The following is a 25,953-nucleotide window of genomic DNA, read 5'->3' on the forward strand; positions in this document are numbered from 1 at the left end:
GAGTGGAACAGCCACAGTCTCAAAGTATCATTTTCACAACCAACAATGGTTTCCAAACAGGAGAGTCAGGATTGAATCAATGTAAACAAAGTAAAATACTTGCATGGAGTGGTCTATAAATGGCCACTTGATTCTCAAGTCCAGTGTGAGATTCCTCAGTGCCTCTCTCTCATTCTGTGGAAGAGCTGGCAGAACTGCCAAGAAGCCTCCGACAAAGCGGCAGCAGCCAGGAACAGGTCTGTTGGCATCACTCAGAAGGCTTTTGTTGGAATGCAAACACTGAAGATTCTCTTTTTACTGTGTCAGTCCTCTTTGGGGACTGCTTTGAAATATTCTTCTCTTGAAATGTCAGCCACTCCTCCATACCATTTCTGCAGCCAGATGTGCTGTATCCTCATCTTCATGAAGAACCATTCATACTGACGAGGCCACTTCCTCATCCCTGGGTGCCTGCGGGGACAAAGGGAGGTCACAGTGAAACTGCATTCATCCAAAGGGGTGCACCATTGGCTGGGGAGTGTGGGATCTTCCGAGTCAGAGCTTGGAGCAGCCTAGGAAGGCAGTAAGCTGGCGTCCCACACAGTCACTGAAAACTCAACTTTTGAGCCAGGTTCTTCTGTCTGAAGCCTGGTTCATTTCATCAGGTGCTGTGATGTCTCATGGATGGGGCTGTCTCCTTACCTCTACCTGGATCATAGGGCTAAGCGGGGGCCAAATCTGGAAGCACATGCAACATGATGTATTCTTTAAAATGATGTGTTTTGAAATAATTATAAATATGCAGAGAAATTAAAAACACATTTTTCTTCCCTGACCAACTGAAAGTAATTGCTGATCTGATGCTCTCGCATCACAAATACTCCACTGAGACAGTCACATGATTGCTCCTATTTTTTTGTTCTAAATCTTCCCAGAAATATACTAGCAGCAAAAACAGTTTTTCAGAACTCCATGTTTTTTTTAAAGATTTATTTATTTGTTTGTTTTAAGGTTTATTTATTTTTATTGCAAAGTCAGATATATATAGAGAAAAAGATCTTCCATCCGATGATTCACTCCCCAAGTGACTACAGTGGCCAGTACTGCACTGATCTGAAGCTTGGAGCCAGGAGCTCTTGCGGGTCTCCCACGTGGGTGCAGGGTCCCAAGGCTTGGGCTGTCTTCGATTGCTTTCCCAGGCCACAGCAGGGAACTGGATAGGAAGCAGGGTCATTGTGATTAGAACAGGCGACCATATGGAATCCCGGTGTGTTCAATATGAGGACTTTAGCTGCTAGGCTTCCGCGCCGGGCCCAAGATTTATTTATTTTTATTGGAAAGTTAGATATACAGAGAGGAGGAGAGACAGAAAGGAAGATCTTCTGTCTACTGATTCACTCCCCTAGTGGCTGCAATGGCCAGAGCTGAGCTGATCTGAAGTCAGGAACCTGGAGCTTCTTTTGGGTCTCCCATGTGGATGCAGGGTCCCTAGGCTTTAGACTATCTTTGACTGCCTTCCCAGGCCACAAGTATGGAGTTGCATGGGATCCTGGTGTGTTCAAGGCAAGGACTTTAGGTGCTAGGTCATTGTGCCGGGCCCAATTGTTGCTATCTTAAGTCACCTAGTTTAGCATTAATAACTGGAACAGAGTTTAGTATCTGAGGGTGGGTCTGGAGTACAGGTATAATAACCTTTCATTTGTGGGACACTGGCTTTGTGACCAGGCCATGGGTGGGAGCAGCAGGAGCTGGCTGTGGAGGTTGAAAGAAAGATAAATAGGGGTAGGCCTTGGATACAGCCATCAAGATGCCCAATGTCACATTCAACTCCAGATTTCACCTTCTTGCAAGGAAGCAGTGATGGCTCAAGTGTTTGGGGTTTTGCCACTCAACTAGGAAAGCTGGGTTAAATTTCTAGCTCCTGGGCCCGGCGCTGTGGCGCAAGTGGTTAAAGGTCCTCACCTTGCACGCGCCGGGATCCCATATGGGCGCCGGTTCTAATCCCGGCAGCCCCGCTTCCCTTCCAGCTCCCTGCCTGTGGCCTGGGAAAGCAGTCGAGGACGGCCCAAAGCTTTGGGAACCTGCACCCGCGTGGGAGACCCAGAAGAGGCTCCTGGCTTCGGATCGGCATAGTATCGGCCCGTTGCGCTCACTTGGGGAGTGAATCATCGGACGGAAGATCTTCCTCTCTGTCTCTCCTCTCTGTATATCCGCCTTTCCAATAAAAAATAATAAAAATAAATCTTTAAAAAAAAAAAAAATTTCTAGCTCCTGGTTGCTCCGCAGCCCAGTCCTGGGTATGTAAGCATTTGGGGAGTAATTGTTCTCAAAAGAATGATTCCCTGTTTTGTGAAAGAGTATAGAGCCCTGCTTTGTGGTGCTGTAGGTTAAACTACCGCTTGTACAGCTGCCATCCCACATTGGAGTGCCAGTCCAAGTCCCAGCTTCTCTACTTCCAATCCAGCTTCTTACTAATGCACCTGGGAAGGCAGTGGAAGGTGACCCAAATACCTGGGCCCTGCCACCGGTGTGGGAGACCAGGATGGAGCTGCTGGCTTCAGGCTGGTCCAACCTTGACTGTTACAACTATTTGGGGGAGTAAATCAGAAATGGAAGAGTCTCTCTTTCTCTCTCTATGTCTTTCGTTCTCTCTCTGTTGCTCTGCCTGTCAAATAAATAATCTTAAAAAAAAAAAGATGATGAAAGATTATGGGAAGCTGAAGCTAAAGGGACCAAATTGTAAAAGGTGGAAGATTTATACGATCTGAAGAGAAACCAGAGTATAAAGGGACCAAATTGGTACAGGTGTCTGCAGCAATGAGGAAGGTTGAAAATGGACATACAGAACTCAACGAATCTGGGAGAGATTTTGGCCTGTTCTCATTCCTGTTATAAGGTGCAGGAAATGTGAGAGCATCAAGAATGACAGCTGAGTGTGGAAATGCACCTATGCAGCACATGAGCAGATAGATTCATACGCATACATCTATTCCTCCCCGTGTGCTGAAAATCATGTTTCTGTTGAGTGACACTGCTAGCCCCAACCATGGCAGTTTTCTTTCTTATGCTTTGGTGACCCTTTTCCATGGCACTGAGCAGTGTGGCTTCTGCTCTCATGTCTCGTTTCTTTATTTGATGATTCCCTTTATTCGATGATCCTTCTGTCTCCTTCAGCTTGCTGCCTACCTTGTGGTGCTGTTCCATTAGCATAGACACATGGTGTCTGCTGTTCTCATCATGACACCACTTCAACATGGACCTGCTGCTCCAGGCTGTGCACGCCCTCGGCGCCTGGAGACTCCAGACTGAAAGACCATCCTTGTGCACACTTCCTCCTCACAAGCTGTTGCCTAGGCTCTGGCCTCTGCACAGGGCCACCCTCTCACCACCCATTTTGTTCCTTATAGCAGTGGTCCTCAAACTTCAGATTGTACATTAATTTCCTGGAGGTATACTTTTTGCAATTTAGATGACTGAATTTTATTTCTGAAGTATTTGAGTCAGTTGTCAGGTGGGGGGTGGGTGGAGGCAGAGAGCTGTGTCTGTGCAGGATCCCACTGAGAAGATGGTCCTGATAAGCCCTGCTCCGGCACTTCTGGCGGGCACCATGCTTTGCTCAGTGTGGGTGTAGGAACATGTTTTTGTGTGGACTTGACCAGACAGCTCAGTCGGTGTCCTTGCAAGTTGAGGCACTGCCTGAGGTTGGAAGCAAGCAGGAACTTGGTAGGGGTGAACTCTGCTGGTGATGCTAGCCTGCTACCCACACCTGTCTGGCCTCTCTACCACAGCTGGTGGCCACAGTGACAATAGGAGAGAGCCTGTGTTGTTACTGAAGAACAGCTTGGGTCAAGCTCCATTATGGCAAAAGATGCATCAAATAGCATAGCCCTGATATCTCCTTGTTATCACTGTATATTTTGAGGCAAATTGATTTGGCAGTGCTTACAAACCTTGAGAACATGGCCTGCTTGGCAAATTCTACTTCCTCCGAAGATACCATCATCATCCGGCCAGTGAGCGTGAGCCGCAGGCATCGGGGATCCTCTGGGTCCACGATGTTCTTTCTGCAAGGGAAGAAAAATGTTCATTTGTTAGGACAATGGTAGGATACTAGCATGAAACATGAAGGATCTTATTAAAAATGAAAAATATGGGGATGGCATTTGGTGTATTTGGCAAGATGCTGGGTAAAGTGCCTGTGTTTTAGTTCAGGCTCTGGCTCCTAACTCCAGCTTCCTGCTAATGTGGAACCTGGAAGGTAACAGGTGATGGCCCCAGTAATTAGATCCCAGTCACTCATGCAGGATACATGAATTGAGTTCCCAACTCTTGGCTTCAGCTGGATGGTAGTGTGCCAGCCTGTCTCCTGCCATTTGCTTTCTTGAATGAACAAGATACTAATCACATTACTGACATAGCAGGTTTTACATATATCAGCATTACAACCTTAAAATATTCCAGCATAGACAGTGTGGTAAGTGTGTGTCCATAAGGTGTATGGTAGTTTATGTTGTCAGGGCAGTAGAGAGTGTATTATCCAGGGTGGAAGTAGGGAGCTGTTATTCAAAAGGGTTAACATTCAGGTCACTAGATGAGTAAGTTCTAGAGATATTATGGATAGCCAAACACCCTAGAATTCATATAATATTGTGCACTTAAACTTTGTTAAGGGCTGGTGGATATTATGCCTCAGTGGGTTAAGTTCTTGCTGGGATGCCTACATCTCATACGTAACATTGTCTCATTTAAGTCTGAGTTACTTGGCTTCTAATCCGGCTTCCTGCTAACGTGCTTAGGAGGTAGCAGACAATGGCCCAAGTATCCAGGTTCTTGAATGGAGTTCCAGGCTCCTGGCTTAGGTCTGCACCAGCCCTGGATGTCATGGGCACTTGGAGAGTGAATCAGTGGATGGAAGATCTCTCATTCTCTCTGTGTCTGTCCTTCCATTCTTTCTTTGCCTTTCAAATAAATTCTTAAAGATTTATGGAGAGGGTAGATTTTATGTTTTGTATTTATTACAAAAACAAAACAAGACAACACCAGAAAATATTGAGAGATGTTGGATATATCTATCACATTGTGGTGCTGGTATCACAGGTGCTTGCATAATCTAAAAGGATGAATTTGCATACACTACACAGGTGCAATTCTTTAATATTAATTACACTTCAAGAAAATTAATAAAGCCAACATGGAAGTTGGTGCTTAGTGTAGAAGTTAAGAGGCCCTCTTTTCACATTAGAGTGTCTTGGTTCAACTCCCAACCCTGGCTTTTAACTCCAACTAACGCATACCTTATGATGGCCCAAGTGACTGGGCTCTTGTCACCCATATGGGAGACCTAGTTTGAGTTCCTGATTCCTGGCTCCAGATCCAGCCCAGTCCTGGCCAATCTGGGCATTTAGGGAGAGAATCAGTGGTTGGGGACTCTCTGTATCTATCTGTGACTCAAACCCACTAATTTTAGAAGAGAGCATTTTCAAGATTCTAATTGGATGTCACCATCTACAGCACCATGACTCTGCACAGCTATGGGGCCATGGCACTTAGAGGACACCATGCCAATGTTATTTGCAGCTAGTCCATGCAGTGTACTGCTAACAATGCACTTATTTCTGTTTTACACTGATTTTGGCTTTCATTTGGCATTGAAGATAATGTCTCCTATTTTTAATTTTAGTTTTATCTTGACCATTTATTCATTGGCGAACTTTTTCTTTTAGCATGCTTTTAAATGAAATACATTCTGTCATAATATAAAAAGTTAAAAATATAAGTTCATACAGAATCTTGTATATAAATATTCATGGCAGAATAATTTATAATAGTCCCAAGGTGGAAACAACCCAAATGTCCAAGAATATGGACAAAGTATGGACATTCTATCCACTGGTGCCCACCACCACCATTAAACTTGGAGCACACATGCACACACACACACACACACACACACACACACACACACACACACACACAACCTCCCAGAATATGCAAATCTAATAGCTAAAGCAGATTAATGGTTAGCACTAAGAAGAGAGTGCGAGAGAGGCTACTAATATATGACATTCCTGTTGGAGAGAATTACAATATTCTGAAATCACATAATGATAATTGCTCATAACTGTGAAAGTACTAAAGCCAAGAACATATCACAATTTAAAAAGGTGAATCTTGGGCCTTTGTTGTGGTGTAGTAGGTAGAGCTGCCACCTGCGATGCTGAAATCCCATATGGGTGCCACTGAGAGTCTTGGCTCTTCCACTCTTGATCCAGGTGTGTTTATTTGAGAGGTGCACACACACAGACATCATCTGCCAGCTCATTCCCCAAATGTCTTCAACAGCCCAGGTTGAGCCTGGGGGATCTACACTGAAGCCAGGAGCCAGAGATGCAGTCCAGCCCTTCTCTGTGGGTGGCAAGAACCCAACGACTTGAGCCATCACACCTGCTTCTAAGGGTTTACATCAGCAGGAAGCTGGAATCAGGAGCTCGAGTTGGGAATCAAACCTAGGTGCTCCAAGCTGAGTATTTTACCCATTACGCTAAAAGCCCACTCCCATCTTTATGTCATTTCTGTCTGTTGAGTGCCTCTGAGCTGCTAGAGGTGTTCTGACGTTGAATAATTTTGGTTTGTATTTGTGACAGCTGTGCTAAATTTCTGAGGGTCTCGTCTAAGGGGACTGTTCACTACGTGACCTGTGGCAAGATGCCCGAGTCTATTTCTTTTTCTGTAAGATGTTAATTTCTTACATGCCTTCTTCACAGGTGCAAACATATATCAAAGCCCTTGGAGTCTCATAAAGGAACAAGGACTAGCATTTTCATGTAGAACTATTCTCTTCTTACATGGAATTAATTTAAGTAAACAGATTAAAGATGGAGAAGATACTTCTTTAAAACAGTATTTATTTGAAAGAGCATGTGAGAGACAGAGATTGATTCCATCTGCTGGTTTCCTCCCCAAATGAGCACAACAGTTGGCTGGGGCTGGGCCAAGCTGAAGCCTGAAACTTGGAACTCTACCCAGGCCACTTTCATGCACGGCTGGAGCCCAAACACTCCCACCATCTTCCACTGCTTTCCATGTTGCACTATCTGGGAGCCGAGTCAGAAGCATAGCAGCTGAGACTGGTACTCAAATACGATGCTGGTGTTTTTTTAAAGAGTTATTTATTTTTTTATTAGAATGTCAGATATACAGAAAGGAGGGAAAACAGAGAAGAAGATCTTCCATCTGTTGATTCACTCCCCAAGTGGTCAGAATGGCCGGAGCTGAGCTGACCCGAAGCCAGGAGCCCGGAGCTTCCTCCCAGGTCTCTCTCTATATATATACACTCTTAGGCTGCCTCTTTCCTTTTTTAGTCTATTGCCCTTGAGCAATTTTCTGGCACTGCATTTCATGAGCTAAGGCTGGATGAGAAGTCTTTGTGATAGATTGTTCTCCAACATCAAAAGAGAAAAGATATCTTATACTTTTCTTTTGTTTGAGGTCAGCTATAGCCAGGGGAACAAAGAGGTCCTTTCTTGTCGGTTTTGTACAACCTGCATGCCTGAGCATTCTCACATACAGGCGCTTACTGACACTTGGAGAAGGGCATGAAAGATGCATAACGGGGAGTTGAAGCGTATGGGCTGTGTCTCAACCTCCTAGCTTTGAAACTAGGCCATGACTCACCCTTTTTTGTGCCTCAGTCTCTTCACTTGTTAAAAAACAAAACAAAACAAAACAAAAAAGCACAACAGATAAAAGTAATGTCTTCCCCCTGATGATTGGGGGGGGGGGGAACTCTTACAGCATTACAATGTACTTCTCCCTCACTACTCAGACTTAAACTGATTGGTTCATTTGGAAGACACTGGATATGTGTCATGTCATCCCTTCACCCTGCAGGAAACACACATCATGCTACAAGAGGTATATAAACCATGCTACTTCTTTATGCCATGAATTGAGAAAAGGCTTGCCACAAAAGTTTCCTTTTTCTGTAAGATACTAATTTCTTGCATGCCTTCTTCTCAGGTACAAACATATAGAGCCTCTCAGAGAGGTTTATGGAGCAGCCAAACCTGCCCTGCAGCTTGACCTTGGACGTCCAGTCTGCTCTGGGATAGCTGGTTATGGCATGGATGATGCAGTGATGGTAGAGAATGAAGGACCCCATGATAACAAGTACCAAGTCCCCCTCCATTGTCTGTCTGGCTCAGGTGCTGGAGCTGTACTTGGGTAAGGTGTTAGGATGGCTTCAGTGGGCAGGGTCATGGATAATGTATAACATGGACAAGCACTAACCCATAACATTTTGGCCGTGTTTGAGCCAAGCTGAAAGCAGGAATCAGGTGTTCCATAGGCGTTTCCCACATGGGTGACTGGGCCCAAATAAATACTTTAGTCTTCTTCCTCTTGATCTTGCATGAGCAGGGAGCTGGATCGGAAGTGGAGTAGCTGGCTCTCTAACTGGCATTCCAATATGGGATGGCGGTGTCATAAATGGTAGTTTTACTCACTGTGCTATAATGCCAGCTGATGCCTTTGTGGATCTTGAACCTCACCTTCTCATTTGAGTACTCTTAGCTCTTTTAGCAAATAATTGAATCTGGAGTGGTCTGGCCATGCCTGGCCATGCTGGCTGTGACAGCCCCTTTTTTTGATAGATGGTGTCATAAAACAGCTGATGATGAAAGAAAGAGTCCCTAAAACCCATCCTCTTGCAGTCCCTGACATTAAAAATCTTGAGAAAGACACATCTGTCAAGCACAGCACATGTTCTGCTCCACTGAAAGACATGTTTTCACCTGTCTGGAAGTTCTCTCTCATACACCCTGTTGTGTTGTAATAAGCGAGAATAATAGTGGACAAGCCCACATATCCAGGTACACTGATGAATGTGGGAACATCGTGTAACATTCCAAAGCGTTACAGGCTATGTTGTTTTCAACCCTGCAAAAACATGGAGCTGCTGAGTCATGAATTTTTCTTGTGGGTGACAATGAAAGAATGATGGGATGTGATCTACAGAATAACCATCAAATCTGAATCCACAGTGAAGTTTTTCTACAGAAAACTTGAGATGCAACACGAAAAAATGAAGAAAAAATAATAAACAGGAACTACATTTCCACATATAGATACACATTAGATTTGTGTCTCGACTTTTTTGCCGTGAAGGTTGATTTTTTTTCACAAATTTCCTCTGTGATGAAACTAATGAAATTAGCATCCATAAGCAGATCATTATGGTAAAAACTAAGATCTTCATGCAGGAACATGCATGCTCTTTACTATGGGTGAGTAGAAAGGAGATGGTATATTTAAATAAGTGAAGAGAAACCTTTCTATTCATTCCATGGGAAATCCAGCTCAATTTTGTACCACCTCCTTCATACCTGCAATAGGTGGGATAATGGCCGCCATGCAAAGATGTTCACATCCCGATGTCTGGAACACACAAATCTGCTGCTTTAACTTAATTCAGCTGTCTTTGGATAGAAGATGAGCCTCAATTACATGGCTGGGCCCAGGGAAATCAAGAATGCTGGTCAAGGAAAGATGGAAGCAAGAGAATGTGAAAGTGACCTGACATGAGAAGATCCAACTGTCCATTCCTGGCTTTGCATTCAGAATGTGGCATGAGCCACAAAGGCAGGCTGCTTGTAGAGGCTGGAAGAAGCAAGAAAGAAGACATTGCCCCAAGGCCTCTAAGAAGAAACAATTCTGCCAACACTTTGGTTTTGGTCCAGTGAGACCTGCTTTGGTCTTCTGTCCTCTAGACTATAAGATGATGAATCTGGTATTGCTTTAAGCCATTATCACTTGTAATAATTTGCTACAACAGCAATGGGAAAGGAATATACCATCTAAGGAAAGTTGAATTGCAGCTTTGCTTTAATTCACATGAGTGTAGCTTGCCTGAAATTGCTGACAGTCACCACTTCTCACATGGTCAGCAAGTGCAAGACCAACGAGGGAAAAGGAAGCTGTGTACCCTGGGGACCATGATAACCAGCTATCAAGTTTAAGCATCTCTTTGGTAAGCAGGCTCTGTGTGAGGCATTGCACCTCCTCTTGGCAACATATCTCGGACGTTACTTAGACATGCTCTGTCCCACATATCATGTGGGAACCCTACTCCATCCCCAGGTCCTGAGCCTCTGGGTTGCCTAAGGCAACCAGTATCCTAACCCCCAGCTGGAGTAACAGATTCAGAGGGGAGTTTAGATAATGATTATTTTTTTCCATGGTGATTTAAAAAAAAATTACAAAGTTACAAAGAGGGAGGGAGAGACAGACAGGTGAGAGAGAGAGAGATTGAGTGATCTTTCACCTGCTGGTTCACTCCCCAAATGGCTGCAATAGCTAGAGCTGGACTGGTTTGAAACCAGGAGCATGACCTTTCTTCATGCCATTGGTAAGGAGCTGGATTAGAAGTGGCGTAACCAGGACTCACACTGGTGCCCATATGGAACGCTAGCACTAAAGATGGGGGCTCACCACACTGTGCTACAGCATTGGCCCCTACAGTCACATTTCAGTTTGTACATCTATGTGCGTTTGTGGTAGAGATGATGATGGCGGTAGTGGAGAGGCAATTTCATCTTCAAAGAGCTGCCTTTTAGTTTAACGTGCCTGATTATCAAGGCAAAGTCTCCTTACCCAGTGTATCCCAGACCACTGCTTGGAAGATGCTAGGGATTGAATACATGTGCTCCTAACCCCTTCCCCGCCCCCCCATCCTGCCAAATTCAAATGTGGAAATGCTCGCTCCTAGGGTGACGGAATCAGGATGAAGCCTGTGGGAAGCACCTGGGTCACGGGTATGGGGTTTTCATCAAGTGTTATGCCTTCTTAGAAAGAGCCCCAGAGAGCGTCCCTGGCCCCTTGTCCAACAAATGAAGATACAACAAGAGGTTAGCATGTGAATATGGAGGAGGCCCTTCCCGCCCTCACCCGTCATCCTGGCAGCCTGATCTTAGACCTCCAGCCATCTTAGAATTGTTGCTCTTCAAGCCACCCAGTCTGTGATCAAAATGGGAACTGTAAACTTGGCTATGTGGGTTGACCTGGTAATGCCAAGCTGTCTGGGGGAGAAATGAAAGAGGCAGAGCCAAAGTTTAATAATGGGGGGTTGCTCCATCCTTCTCTGAAACAGTTGTAGAACATGTTTATTTTATTTTCATTTTATTGTATGATATACCAAGATAGTACTTCATACTGTTCTACTTACATTTTCCCCAACTTTTGCCTCTCTTCATGGGACAATGCACCTGATTGTAGGTTCTCTTGATTGTGTGTGTGTTTCTTTTTTCTTGTATCTCCCAAACACAATCCATTGTATTAATCTCCCAATTAGTTTAACCCAGAGCCCTTCCCCTGGCTCAAAAATTCCTACTTTTTTGGTGGATCCGAAATGGCCAAGGCGCCAGAAACATCCACACCTCAGTTCAATCTTTTAAGAATTAATTATTAACTCATTGATTAATTGGAAAGGAGAGAGGGAGGGAAGGAAAGAACGTCCATCTTCAGGTTCACTCCTCAAAAACCACAGTGAAGCTGGAGCCAGGAATGCACTCCAGGCCTCCCACATGGGTAGCAGAAATGCCACTACTTAGTCTGTCCCCATTACCCTTCAGGACCTGCATTAGCAAGAAGCTAGAATCAGAGATGGGACCACGGAGCAGACCCAGGCATCAGGGAAGCATTTGTTAGTAACATGGCCACCATTTATTAGTACTGATCATGTGCTGGGAGATCTACACACTGAGCCATTTTGTCTGTCCAACAAAGTTGCAGGGAAATTGAGAATCAGACCAATCAAGTTGCTCAAAGATTGGAGGGCTCAGGATTCATATCAAACCTTCAGATCAGAAGCTCCTTCCTATAAGGTAAGCACCCTCAATAGATTTTTTTTTTTTTACTTGAGAGCCAGACACCAAAGAGCTCTCATCTACTGTTTCACTCCCCAAATGCCTACAATGGCCAGGGTTGCGCCAGGCCAAAGCATGTCCAGGAAGGCCATCCAGGTCTCCTGTGTGAGTGACAATAACCCGACTCCTGGAGCATCACTGCTGCCTCGGAATCGAGCTGTAGCTGGCTATCTAGCCCAGGCACTCGAGGTAGGATGAGTCTCCCTATCAGCATCTGAGCCACTAAGATGTGCTCGTCCCCACACTCAAGGTTAAATGTGTAGCAGGAACTTTATACTCCTATCTCTAGGGATGGTTGCTGTCTAGAAATTGGCGTTTACTGGACGGTCAGGAGACTCTTCTGGCTTCAGACTGTTTCTGAACTTGGCTTTACTTACACTGTGGCCTATCAGATGCCCCTAGAATCGAGTCTATTGGGGGCCAGCCTGACCTTACTTGTTTTTTCAGGCACAATGCTAGCATCCAGGTTGAGGCTGCAAGACTTTAGGATCATTTGGGCCAGGCTGGATCCTCATCCTCAATGAGCAGGTGATCTTCAGGACTGGGAGCTGACCTCTGCATGGACATTACCCTGAAACCATGTCTGATTCTTGCCAAGCTCCTTCTGCTGTTGTGCCCACCTCCCAGGACCTGTACAATCCAGGCAGTCAAGACTGTCCTACTTCTCAGCCTGGGTTACTGTTGCATCTTAGATCCACATCACCCCCCGTGGCTTCCTTGGTCTGCCTAAGAACAGGCATTAGGAAAAGAGCATCAGCTTCCTGAGGAGTCAGAACTAGACCAAAGGGACCTTCTGGGCATGCTTTGCTTTTTTCCTTATTCTGTGTTGCCATGGATGCAAGAGGCATCCTTCTGATCTAATATATAACACGTGGGCAATCTAATAACAGCCTCATGCATTGTATATTCAACTGTCTTTTCCCAAACCCTACTATTCATCTTGGTTAGAAATGTGCATCAAATAAGGGATTGAAAAGAGGAAAACTCTCTGGTACTTGAATGTTTGATTCACCTAAAAGAAAAGATAACTCCAGGGACAGCAGAGGTCAGGGGAGAAGTGGGTGCAAGTCCAGGTGAGAGCTGTGTGTTGAGATCCATGTAGTGGAGGGTGGTTGTAGTTGTGGAGACTGAAAACTGAATGTGCTGTCTATTTGGCTGTTCTCAGCCCTTCGGTCTCCTTATCTGCAAAGTGCAAGGAAGAGCAGGTGATCAGGGGCCCTCCTGATCATCAACCCTGCTGGAGTCTCAACCATGTTCCATGGAGAGTTGTGCTGCTTTGTGATCCTTATTTGGCTCAGTCTAGTAGCTTCAGCTCTACCTGTGATGCACAGATCTCATGGATCCAGGAGCAGAAGGGAACGGATTGTGCAGACCAAGACCAGCAGGAGATCACGCACACAAATACCCCAGTTGTTCTGGCAGAATGAAGGGTGTGGGAGCTTTCAGAGCGAGGAGCCTTGAGACCTACCCATCCTAGGAGGTTGGATGCTAGCATCCTAACCCATAAAAAGAGAGACAAAGTCAAAAAGAAAATGGAATCCTGGGGCACACATTGGGCACCATTAAGACAAGCAAATTTCAATATAGTCTGAAGACAAGAAAGGAAAAGGATAGGAAGGCACTCCACGGACATTAGTTTCTGATTTTTGAAGGAGAAAACAAGCTGAATTGGATGAGATTGGAATGATGGACACATGGCTGGACAGACAGATGGGAAGTGCAAAGGTTGAACCTTTTTAAATTTTCATCTCAATATTTTATACATTACTCTGCACACAGTATATTTGATGTTTAATTGAATTGATTATCAGTATCTTTCAGCCTTGTCTTTACATTATTGAAGTGACTGTTTTCCCTTACTAATCCAATTAATTAAAATCTTTTTTCTTGGCCAGACATTTTCTTACCATTTCTACACATAGATAATTTAGGTACATGCCTACATTACCTTAGAAAAATTACTTCAATTACTTGCTTGTCTGACGGGGGAGGCAAAGTCTACAGAAGTAGAAGGATACAGACTAAGCACAGATCTAAAAGTCATTAGGATCCTTGGAAATGTATCTGTTTCTTTCAATGACAAAAGAAGAGCTACTTTGGTTAAAACATGAAAATGATCAATACACATATAAAATGATGCTTGAATCATTAGGCAATGTGAGTACAACCATCATGAGCTATCACCACTAGCACAGCCATAATCAAAGACAGAAAACAAGTGAGGATGAGGATGTGTAGAACAGGAACCCTCATACATTGCTGGTGGGGAGGTAAAATGGTGCAGCCCCTCAGGAACATAATGGTAGCTTCTCAAAAAAATTGAATATTGAATTACTGTATAACTCAGAATGTATTAGGGACCTGAAAACATATGTCTGCACAAAAACTGGATACACATGCTCAAAACAGCATTGTCCATGGCAACCAAAATCTGGAACAAGCATCATTTGTTTGAAGAATGGATAAACAGAATGTGTAATAATCCTACAATAGCATATCATACAGCCACAGAAGGAATAGAGTATTAGTACAGGTTACAAAGTGATTAACCTTGAAAATATGCTGGCAGCCCATATGAGAACGCTGGTTCCAGTCCTGGCTGCCCCTCTTCTGACCCGGTGTCCTACTCCATGCTTGGAAAGGTGGTAGATAATGGCTTGAGTCTGTTCTATCCATCTGGGAGACCCGGATAGAGTTCTGACTCCTGGGTAGGCCTGGTTCAGCCCTGGCTATTGCAGCTGTTTAAGGAATGAATCAGTGATTGGAAGCTCTCTCTCTTGTCCTCCCTGTCTCTCCACCTCTCAGTTCTGTCATTCCAAAAATAAATAACACTCCTAAAAAAAAGGAAAATGTGCTAAATTAAACAAGCCAGTCCCCAAAAGTCACACATTGTATTATCCCATGCACGCGGAATGTCCAGAACAGGTAACTGTAGAGATGAAAAGTAGGTTCTGATTGCCAGGACCTAGGGCCCTAAAATAAAGTCCTTGCACCCATCTTACTAGGTCCAAAGGCTCTTTGAAGGTTGTGTATTTAGGGGAGGTGCTTCTTCATGTTTTTCCTGCCCATCAGCTGAGTACAACATTTGTGAACTGGGTAGAGAGTAATGAGCAGACAGAGAAAAGGCAGTACAGGGACTAAGGAACTGGAATCACTAATGGATTCATGAACTGGACAGAAACTATAGGGACAAAACTTTTGTTGGTCTGAAACAAAATTAAGCAGAGAGAGAGACGCGGCTGAGGATGGCTGAAACATGCCCCAGCAACGATCGGAAGATGTAAAAACAGCACTTGAACTTCTGCTTCATCATGCTTTGTCTTTGCAGATTTCTCCAACTCTTCTTAGTACTTTTAAGAGCTACTCAGGTTAATGCTAGCTTCAGGAATACAGGAATGTTTGAAGGGGGGAAAAAGGAGCAAAAACCTAAATCCAAACAGAAAGCAATTGATTTAGAGCTATATGCTGCATTCAAGGGGGCAGTGAGCAATATTCAGTGAAGAGAAATCTTGTTAGGGCTGAGCCCTGTGCTTTGAAATGGACCTTGTATTGATAGAGATGATCTCGGCTTAGCTGGCTGCTGCAGCAGTGCACCTCCCCACTGCCCTTCTGTGCGTGCAGCTGCTGGAGCTCTTGCAGACAGCAGCTGAATGAATAGAGTGTCTTACAAACACCCTTCCCAGGGAGCCTTCAGTGAGTTTGGGCTGAGGATTCATTGTTCAACATCGTCTTTCTACGTGTGCAGACATGGAGGCGGGAGGAAGAATGCTATGGGACATTGACATTTCCAGACCCTTTTTACTTTTCCACACAGAAGAAATGTTCAAGTTCAGTGCATTCCAATTCAGTTGTTTGTGCTCACTAAGGGTTGACCCTGAACCCATGGTCTAAGGCAAGTCAAGCTCCTCTCCTTAATGATCCTGGTTCCTGCTGTGTTCATGCATGCCATATACTGTCAGGAGCCATGGCCTAGAGCTACACTAAAGCCATTTTGAATATAGAACTATGGGCCAGTGGAAAACCCCCGGCTGGCTAGATGCTTGGGAAAGAAGTTATGAAACTAATCACACGCTTAGCTTCAATTGTTTCTAGCAGCTGTTTCAGAATGTGATTTATGCTGTACCTGCCGACATCTTGTTACTGATTACCTATGCTATTGTCGATATGCTGGTTACTATTGTTGATATGGTGGCTGCTCAAGAACAACCGGTCTGAGACCATGGCTTGCATCCCAGTTTCTCCTTTCCTCCCTGAGCCTTAGTTACTGAAGAATATAAAAACCCTCAATTAAAATCAATAAACTGACAGCTTGGTCAGACATCCTGTCTTGCTGTTGACTCTTCGTGTCTCTTGTCCCCTCATTCTGTCCTAGGTTGGTTGCGACCCCTGTTGATTGTCCTGCTGGATGGGACAATATACCAAGGCTGCCTGTAGAGAGGATGGGAATTAACATTATGTGTGAGCAAATGACCCCAACAGCCCCTCTGTGGGCAACATCTTAAAAAAAAACTAATTTGATTTATCTGGAAGGAAGGCAGGAAGTAAGAAGACAGAGATGAGAGAGGAAGACGGGAAGAGTGAGCAGGAGAGAGAGAAAGAGATCTTCCATCTGCTGGTTTATTCCCCAAATGCCTGCAACTGAAGCCTGGAGCCAGAAACTCCATCTGGTCTCACACTTGGGTGTCACTTGATGCCCTGCAGGGTATCTATTAGGAGGAAAGCTGGAATGATAAGTGGAGCTGGGTCTGGAACCAGGCAAATGCCTTTGCTGGTCTTTAGGGTAGGAATACACCCCACCTGGGGACACAAAGAAGATTTTGTTCCTTGATGTATTTTTGCTAGAAACCTGTGGCAGGGGAGGCCTCTGGTCAGCAGGTAAAACACCTGCATTTCTGCATTCTTCAGTGGGATACTGGGTTTTGATTTTCAGCTCTAACTCCTGACTTTGTCTTCCTGCTAAAGAAGATCATAGCAGTTAAGGCTCAAGGAATTGTTTTCCTGCTATGTATGTAGGAGATCTAGATTGAACTCATGGCTCCCAGCTTTGGCCTTTGGCTCAGCCCTGGCTGCTGTAAATAGGAACTCCTTCTCCCAAATAAATAAATCAGCAAATCGAACAAAAGACTTAGGGAGAAGATCCTCTTTTCTTGGCAACCACAGTCTAGTTAGATACCTTAACATTTGTCCAGATTATCACCTGATATTTTTCATCCTAGAAAAATTACCCGATTAATTTCTTGTGACTTCCTACTGCTTGTCACTTTAAGATAAAAACTAATTCAACATCATCATTCAGCAGAGTTCTTCCAGGTGGTCCCCAGAGCTTGCTGCCCTGCGGCCCAAAGAAGACACCAATGGAAAAGCTATGGTGTAACAAGTGCGCATGCTCTGTAAGGGAAGGGTGGTTATGGAAGATAGATGTATCATGTGGTCTTTATCCATCATCACCTATCGAATTTTCATACAGCTGGGCCCCTGGTCGGATCATATATATGTTAAGTTTATGTGTGTTGACAGGACAAAGAGATGAAGGGCTGGTCAGAAAAACTTCTCAGCTGAAACCTTCTTTGCAATTTCCCAACTGAACCTGAGCTAATAGATTCTAATCCTTAATTCATCTAATTAATTAAATGAAGAAATTAACATCATCCAAGCATAAACAGAATAACAATAAAACAGACTTTCACGAGCTAATGATTATTAGGCAAGACATGTTTGTAGATTCTGATTTGGAGGGAAGTAACGCTGGACAAGCGGGAAAAGCCATCCCCCATCCCGTTTTTCAGGCCGTTCTCTTTTTTTGGTATTACCTTTTAAGCTATTGAATTGTCAAATAAAGATTGAATATACTCAAGGTACATAATGTGATTTGATATATGCATACATTCTGTGATGATTACTGTAAGTTAACCTCTCAATCATCAACCATCCCCAGAGCTTGCTCATCTTACGACTGAGTCTCCTCCCCTTGACCAACCATCACCCGCCCATCCCCGTGTCCTCCACTTCCTTTTCCCGAGGACAGCCCTGCTACACCTGCTTCCTGCGGGTTCAGCTTCTTTGGATTGCACATATAACTGACATCATGCAGGGTGTGTCTGTGCGACTGCAACTCTGATTTTATTTTACAAATGACAAAAGCCTTGATGGGGGCCAAACTGCAGTTCCTGGCAGGTCTTTTCTGGAAGCCGAGGAAGTGCATACAAGACCCACTCAATGTCCTCACTTTCCTGAGACCTGTTGGAAGCCTCCTGGAACTCACGAAAGCTACAAAAGCTATAAATCTTTGTTTCCTAGGAGGCTCTGGTCCTTGGCAGGGAGAGAGACAGGCTGTCCAGGCCATTACTCTGCCCCTTTCATTCCTGACTGCCAAGCAGTTGGAATTCACTCTTCTAAATTGGAGGAAGTTCCCCCTTAACTGTATGTTTTAGAATAACTTACATATATAAAATGCATAACAGCCTACATAAGGCACATTGTACATACCCTGAGCTACAATATGGATATGTTCTGCTAAACACAACCTCAGTTGAAACCATTAGTAAGTTAAAAAAAAAATAGGCATTGACTCCACCTATCCACTGCACATTCTTGCTGAGAACCAGGGCAGCCTACAGAGTGTTGTTTGTTCCCCTCACAGCTGCAGGGCTGAGCGAGCTACAGCTGTTGCTGCATGGCACAGCCAGGGGGGGCTGGACTACAAAGGACCCAACCTAGAAAAAGACCGAATTCGAAAGCTGAACCCCAGGTTTTCCCCCAACTGCACATTGCAAACTGTAGACTGGATACCCATGAGTTGATAGCATGGCAATCGAAGTGGCTGTTCACATCTATTGCGCTGTAACTAATCTTGGAATATCCTACCTCCCATCACTCACAGAGCCACAGCACTCCTCAGACATCTTGCTCTCCCTCTCGTTTTCTCCTGTTTGCAGCCCTGATGGTGTCTGCTTGAGTGAGTACCTGCTGGTAGACAAATCCTCCCACCATTGGAGGAGTGCTGCAGCTTTGTAGAGGGATCTAGGTTCAGTGGCCTGTTTCCCAGGGCAGGTGTGCATGGATTCTGGGATCAACATGTCCCAGCATCGCTGATGTTAGGATATGTCAATCAGGGAAATCTGAGACATTAAGGAGAGGTATTGTGGGATTTCATATCTACCAACAGCAAAAATGACATCAAAAACAAAACATGGAGAATATTTCATGACAAAGGAAACATTGTTTTTCTGGGTTTTGTCACGACCCGATAGAGAAGTGGGTCAGCTGAAGTGTTCCCACTTGACCAGGGTAAACAGCTGGGGAGTGGGGAAGGATCTTAGGCAGGTTGTACTTCACAGCACACAGTAGCCTTGGTTATCTCCCTAAAGAACACGTTGTTTGATTCTTGTGCTTCTCACGCTGCTCATAAAGACAACAGAATGACAACAGAATGTCTGAGATGAGATGCAGCCCCTTGACTTTCTGAGGCATCACCTCTTTTCACGAGGTAGCTAGCAAGTTCCTTGTGGTGAAAGGACTCATCCAGGTGCCTGCTCTGGCAGGGGGGAAATCTCATACTGCAGCTGCCACACCAGTTCAGTGTAGCCGTGTGCTTGGTGGGAGAGCATTTTGAGTTTTGAATTCCTAATTTGGACTAAAGGTGTCTGAAGCAACGTGCCATTTTTGCCTACGAGGGACTAGAAGGTTTTTATTGTAGAGTTTTTGAGCAGATGTATTAGAGGTTGCTAGTTCTTTGTGGCATGCATTTGGGATGGAAGGATACAAATGAGTAGTAAAGGCAAGTTACTCTATATTGCACATGGAGGGAGACAGACTGCAGATTCTTCCTTCATCAACCCTCAGTCCTTTCCTGTAATACTAAGAACTATATTTTACTCACCCAGTGTTGTGTGAGGCTCCTACTTCCAACACTCCCAGTAAACTCCATCACAAGGAGGAAATGATTATAGATAGCCTGGACTTACGAAGGCTGTCTTGAAATATTTTCAATGTTATGATGACACAAATACTGTCAGCAATATCACACTTGAAATTGTACACATTGGGGCAGAGTCCAGGTGAGTCTGAGCAGTGGTGTGAGTGTCCGGATCCCCCAGCCTTGTGGCTGTGGCTGGGCGTACCTGTGCCAGCCCAGGCTTCCTGCTGGGAATCCTAACTCTCCATGCAATGTTGTTAGGCAGGGGGAGGGTCCTGGGCTTGTGCATGGCCAGAACATGAATTGGCACTGGGCTTCGCCTGCTGCTGGCCTGGCAGTGAGCTCTAGGATCTTGGGGGTATGGAATTACTGCCTAGGGACACCCATGAATAAGGCTACTATATGTGTAGGTGAGGGATGAATCCTGAGGGACACCCAACACTAGGGCTTCTGTACTTGCAGGTAAGCAAGGGGACTGAGACCTGGTGGTTTGGAGGGGAGAGAATGGAAGATTTTTATGGGTCAGACTGATGCACCACATGGGAGTGCTGGGTTGGGCTTGTTAGCTTGGAATATGGCTAACCAACACCCGCCAGCACACATGCAAGCTATGGTTGGGGGCCTGTCTGGCAGGATTAGATCCCAGTGCCTGGCAGTGAGTGTTGAATCAAGGTATAAGTCACATTAGACTTGGCCATGATACCAATCAGCATGCAAGAGAACAAGGTCTGGGGTTGGATTCTGTGGGGGATATGTGGGCCAAAACCTATGAAACTACAAGTCCCACTGGTTAGTTTAAGCGTTGGGATGGTGATGGGCTGAGCTTGGTGTGATCATGGAACTCACTGATACTCACTGGTACTGGGGCTGGGAACAAGTGGGGCAGGTCCAGGCTGTAGCACCTGCATGAGCACCCTAAAACAGGATTTGGGGTGGGCTGCACCAACTCATACAAGGTCAGGACAAATAGATGTGGCAAGCCATGCTGGGTAAGGGCCAAACACCTGCTAGCATATGTGAGATCTGAGTGTGGGAGTGACCTGAGTGAGGGAACCTGTGAAACTCCCCTAGTGGGTCATAGCTCCCATTGATGAGCACGTGGTCCAGGCCTGGGTGTTGGGCAGGCTGGGCAAGGTAGCTCCATCCATTGACAAATATGTGAGTTGATTTTAGAAGGGGGAAGACCAAGTAGGGCTGAGCAAACCATAGCCCACTGGCAAGTGTAGAAACCAGGATGGAGTGCAGGTCATGCCGGGCTAGGCTGCCACACCTACTAGTTTGCATGAGCCAGGGCCAGGTTGCAGCACCCACCAGTGAGAGTTGAGACTGGGGCTGGCTGGGCCAGGCCAGGCTGCAGCATCCGAAGGCAAAGGCCAAGACAGGGCAGGGGCTATGCCAAGCTAGGTCAGAGCAACCACTGGCAAGCATGAGATCTGTGGCTGGGATCAGGCCTGCTTGGGGAGTAAAGGGGATGCCCTGGCTGGGTTGTTGGTAAGTGCAGGAGCCAGAGTGGAAGATATGGTCTGGTCTGGACATGGATGCAGTCTCCCTCAGCATGATGTGAACTGGGGCTGGGGTATGCAAGACTGGGCACCCACTGAAGCTTGTGAGAACCAGGATGGGTGTAGGATGGGCTAGGCTAGGTCTCTGTCTAGCAATCAGCATGGCTGTTACTCACCTTCAGTATACTCTACATGAAGTTAGATGAGATAGTCAATACTTTTTCTAATCTATACATTATGTTAAGTGACCTACACAAATGTAGGCTAGTGTAAGCATTCTGAGAATGTTTAAGGCAAGGAACACTGAACTATGATTTTTGGCAAGGGTGTTGCATGCATTTTCGGCTCAAGATATTTTCAATGTGTAATGCATATAAATGGCTTGATCAGGACATAACCTCATTTGTAGTTTACAGGTGAGAAAATGGAGGCTGACAATGGTTAAGTAGCTTGCTTTAAACTACACCGCTTGGTGAGCAGAATTCTAATTTACTCGATTCAAAGGGTGAAGACAGCAGTGTGCATATCAAAGTCCTGCTGAGGCCATGTGACCCATGGGGGCGCCCAGCCCTGGCTTTCTACCTCAAACACCTCTAGGATCTGTGCAGATGAAATCCTTGCCTACCTGCAAAACTCCGCTTCGGATTCTGGCAGTGTCAGCGAGGCCATAGGGTTCTTCACCAAGTTGGCCACCACAGGGTCCTTGGCTGTCATGTAGAAGAAAGGAATTCCAGTACTGTTGTTGAAGGGGCCGTCACTGATGAGCAGGCAGTTTCCAAAGGGCAGTCCTTGGATCTAACAAACACCAAGAAGGGTCATCTGGTTAAGGAGTCATGCAGTGACTAGAGCTGGGGGCTCAGGTTGTGTGTCTAGACAGGGAACACAGCATGGGGGACTTGGGGAGGGCACCTGGGCATCACAATCATGGCAAGGTTGTTTCCTACCTGCCCTCAATGGGCACTGACAGTTCTCTATGGGGGACGCTTTGCAGCGGCATCCTGCCTGGAAGGGATCGGGCAAATCTTATTGTTGAAGTCCCTTCTGTGCATCCAGTCTACTCACTTGAACGGATTTCAAAGTAATTGAGGGAGAGTGTCAAACCTTTCACAGAAGCTGCCCGAGAGCCCCACTGCCTTCAACGTTTTATCTTATTTTATTTAAAGATTTACTTATTTATTTGAAAGGCAGAGTTATACACCCACAGAGGAGGTACACACAGAAAGAGAGAGAGGAGACTAATAGTGAGATCTTCCATTCCCTGGCTTACTCCCCGAATGATCATAATAGCCCCTGGGATTTGGGCTGGGTCAAACCGAAGCCGGGAATCAGTTGCTTTGTCTGCGTCTCCCACATGGGTGCACATCCTTCTTGGTCTCCCTGGGCACATTAGCAGGGAGCTGGATAGAAAGCAGCATAGTTGGGATAGAAACCAATGCCCATGAGGGAAGCTGGCATCCCAGACAGCTGCTTAATCTGTTGTGTTACAATGCTGGCCCCTCCCCCATGGTTTTGATAGAATTTAAGTCTTAAATTCAGTGTCACGCTTGTGTTAGTGTGGTGGAGTGCAGTCAGCTAATGGCACCCCGAGGCAGTGAGCAGATGTGATATTTTGAACGAGGATGGGAGGGGGTCGGTGCCTTAGCATTGTGCTGGGTTTCAAGTGTGGCTAGCCACAGCAATTTCCCTTTGTATTGATTGACCTAAAATGTGAGTTGATTGGCTTGTAATATGCACCACCTGAGTTGATTGAAGTTCCTGGCTGCTGCATGTCAATGAGAACTTAAAAGCCTCGGACTTTGGCCACGCGGGATGGTGGTTCCTGCAGTGTAGCAGGAGCTGCCATCACCCGCTAGGATACAAAACCTCCTTACACCCCACACCTACACTTAGTGTCCCTGCAACGCTGGGGGGTTGGACATCGAGCAAGTGGGACTTGAATCAGTGCGATTATGGGATGTCAGCTTTGCAGGCAATGGCTTTGCCCACTATGCCCCATTTACAGTGTGCATAATGGCGTGTAGAATTGTAAAGCGACATCCGCAATCTTCTAAGAACATGAGATGTTAAGGATTCCTCCAAAATGAATGTCACTTCATCCACAAATTGTTTTGCATACATGCAAATGCTGTCTGAGTTTGGTGAGCTTGAACTAGACCACAGTACTGGAAAAGGAAAATCATATATATATATATCTCATATATATATGGTTGCTTTCAAATTTCTTATTTTCACAATATAGTTCTTTAGGCTCAGGGATTTCCTCCCCTTCTGCATCTATTCCTCCTCACCCGGGTTTCTCCCCATATTATTACAATTGTATAGTCCTTCAGCAACAGTCAGCTGTTCAAGTGTATACTGATATTGTGGTTACAGATTGCACAGTCCAGCATGCTATTGTCAAAACATATTTAAGTTTCATTGGAGATCCACCTTTTATTCAGAAATAGAGATACCTACTGCACTGATTCTCATCAGAACTAGGTAAATAGTGCTGACAGTTAAAATATACTTAAAATATTGGCACTAGACTTTCGATTGTTGGAAAAGTTTTGTTTTACAGATCAAATTCACTTTAAAACTCTCTTAAGGTATGCCTTTGAACTCTAAGTTCTAACCATGGGAAGCCCCTCGATGCTGTGAATACTCAACCCAGATCCAGCTGGCTCTGAATTATCCACTAAAGGGGTTAACATTATCGCCACAATAATATTGCCATGCAGGTAACCTCACAAGCCAAAAGGACCATCAGTGCAAAGTGTAAGAGCCAGTGATTGGTCACCGTCTGGGTCTGGTAAGACACAGAGCTGGGGCAAGAACCTGGCCCGAGGCCTGAAGCCCCTGCATGCTAAACATATTAAATCTTCTCTGCACAAAGGAGGTAGCAGTCCAAATGACCGCTCTGCAATCATACCCTTGGAACCAGCTCATCAGCTCCTAGAAGCCTTGTGGAGGCTTACACTCCAGAAGGTGCCCCCTTGCTTCCGGATAGAATCGCGTCTAACAGGTAGGTGAACCAAACACCTGTGAACTGAACATTGAAAATCGCTGTGGATCCCAGCTCCTTCCACAGCTGTTATCTTGCCTTCCGGAAAAATTCTCGAGTTTCTTTCTTTTTTTTTAAGCCGTAATTTTCCATCCAAGCCCAGGTTGGTGTTTTGCTGCCTCGGTGGTGTGTCTGAGGCAGCAGGGCACGCTTGGGGCTGTGGGTTGTGCTGTGAGCACGTGCCTGCTCTGCGACTCCCTGACCAGACACTGGCTATTGGCGTGTCACTCTGGCGTCTTTAGACCGATTCGGTCCCCAGCTGCTTGGCAGGAAGCCTGGGTTTCAATGTTCCCGCTTCCGCCCCGACACACACGCTTTGCCAGGCCAACGGCAGGACAACCAGTTCCATTGTTCATGCGATGTCCGTGGCCCGGTGCAGCCCACGGGGTGCGTCTGCTTGTCTGGTTCTCAGTACGTGAGCTGTCACCAGCTCCTCCCTGCGCCCTGGGCGCGCCGCCTGACTGTCGCCGCGAGAGACTGCACCTGCAGTTCGCGCCCGGCCCGCGCGGCTTACCTGTTCATGGGCAGACACAGTGGCCAGACATCCCCAGGCGCTGGCGTGGGCCAGGGAGCGGGCGGTGCTGGCGCGCAGCCTCGGGTCAGGGGCTGCGCCGGTCGCTGGGCCCCTCTCCCGGCGGTAGGAAAACATTCCCGGCGGCGCAGGGGGCGGCCTGGTCCGGGAGGCTCCCGCCCGGGGCCGCAGGTGCGCGTCTTCCTTGTGCGCCGAGGCCGGGAAGCTCTGTTGCCAAATGCTGCCTGAATCTTCCAGCAGCGCGGGCAGCGCTTCCTCGGTGGAGGCGCTGTCCAGCTCCTCGTCCACCTCGTTGGTGACGGCCCAGGAAACCGAACTCACAATCACGTAGCCAGCAGCCGGGGTCAGTAGGGCGCTGCAGCACAGCAGCCAAGTGAGCCGGGTCCCGGGCCGAGCCGGGCGTTGGCGGTGGCACACCGACATCTTTGCCGGAGCGGCGCGCCCTGCCGCGGGGACCGCCAGCAGCGAGCCAGCGGCCGGCAAGGGCGGCAGCGCCCCCCTACGGCGGAGGCGCGGAGCCTGAGCACCCCCAACCCTCTTTCCCACCACTTCCCTGGGAGCCCCCGCAGGATTCCTGGATGAAGTCCCGGGATGCCCACGCAGGTGCACTTCCCGCTGGAGAGTCGCGGCCCCTGGAAAACCCGGAGCTCACAGAGGCGCGGCACAGACTGTCGCCGCGGTGCGCAGAGCCCGCGTGGCGTGCCAGCTGCGGGGCTGGCTTTGCGTTTTGCAGGAGCGCACGGATTCCGCAGCCGGGGGTTCCGCATGTGAACCTGCCAGGGCACGTAGCATCTCTCCGTGCCCCATTTCCTCAGCGGCATCTGCCTTTTCTTAGGCGCAAAGGATGGTACGGGATTTCAGGTTTGAAGGGCTCAGGAACCCAAATCTTTGTTCGGGTCATCAGAACCGAAGGGCTTGTGAATATCTTATATGGGGAGACAATTGGGTGAAGAAGGGTGGTGGTGCTGGTGGGGTTCGTGATACCAATTCCTGTTTTTCTCCTGAACTTTGCTGGGTCTGGATGACATTGGCACTTGTGTCTCGGAAAGCGCAATCAAATC

General features: G+C 46.4%; 1 protein-coding gene across 1 annotated transcript; it reads right to left on the minus strand.

Annotated features, from left to right (window-relative positions):
• Nucleotides 1-302: 302 nt before the first annotated feature.
• Nucleotides 303-25,315, minus strand: CREG2 (cellular repressor of E1A stimulated genes 2). The gene is made up of 4 exons (XM_040993377.1): nt 24,875-25,315; nt 21,943-22,112; nt 3,930-4,043; nt 303-450 (listed from the first exon to the last, which is right to left on the minus strand). The coding sequence occupies exons 1-4, from the start codon at nt 25,313-25,315 to the stop codon at nt 303-305; spliced, it is 873 nt and encodes a 290-aa protein (XP_040849311.1).
• Nucleotides 25,316-25,953: the final 638 nt, after the last annotated feature.

Source organism: Ochotona curzoniae, unplaced genomic scaffold (assembly GCF_017591425.1).
Source record: "Ochotona curzoniae isolate NIBS_2020 unplaced genomic scaffold, NIBS_Ocur_1.0 contig_883, whole genome shotgun sequence".
Lineage (NCBI taxonomy): Eukaryota > Metazoa > Chordata > Mammalia > Lagomorpha > Ochotonidae > Ochotona > Ochotona curzoniae.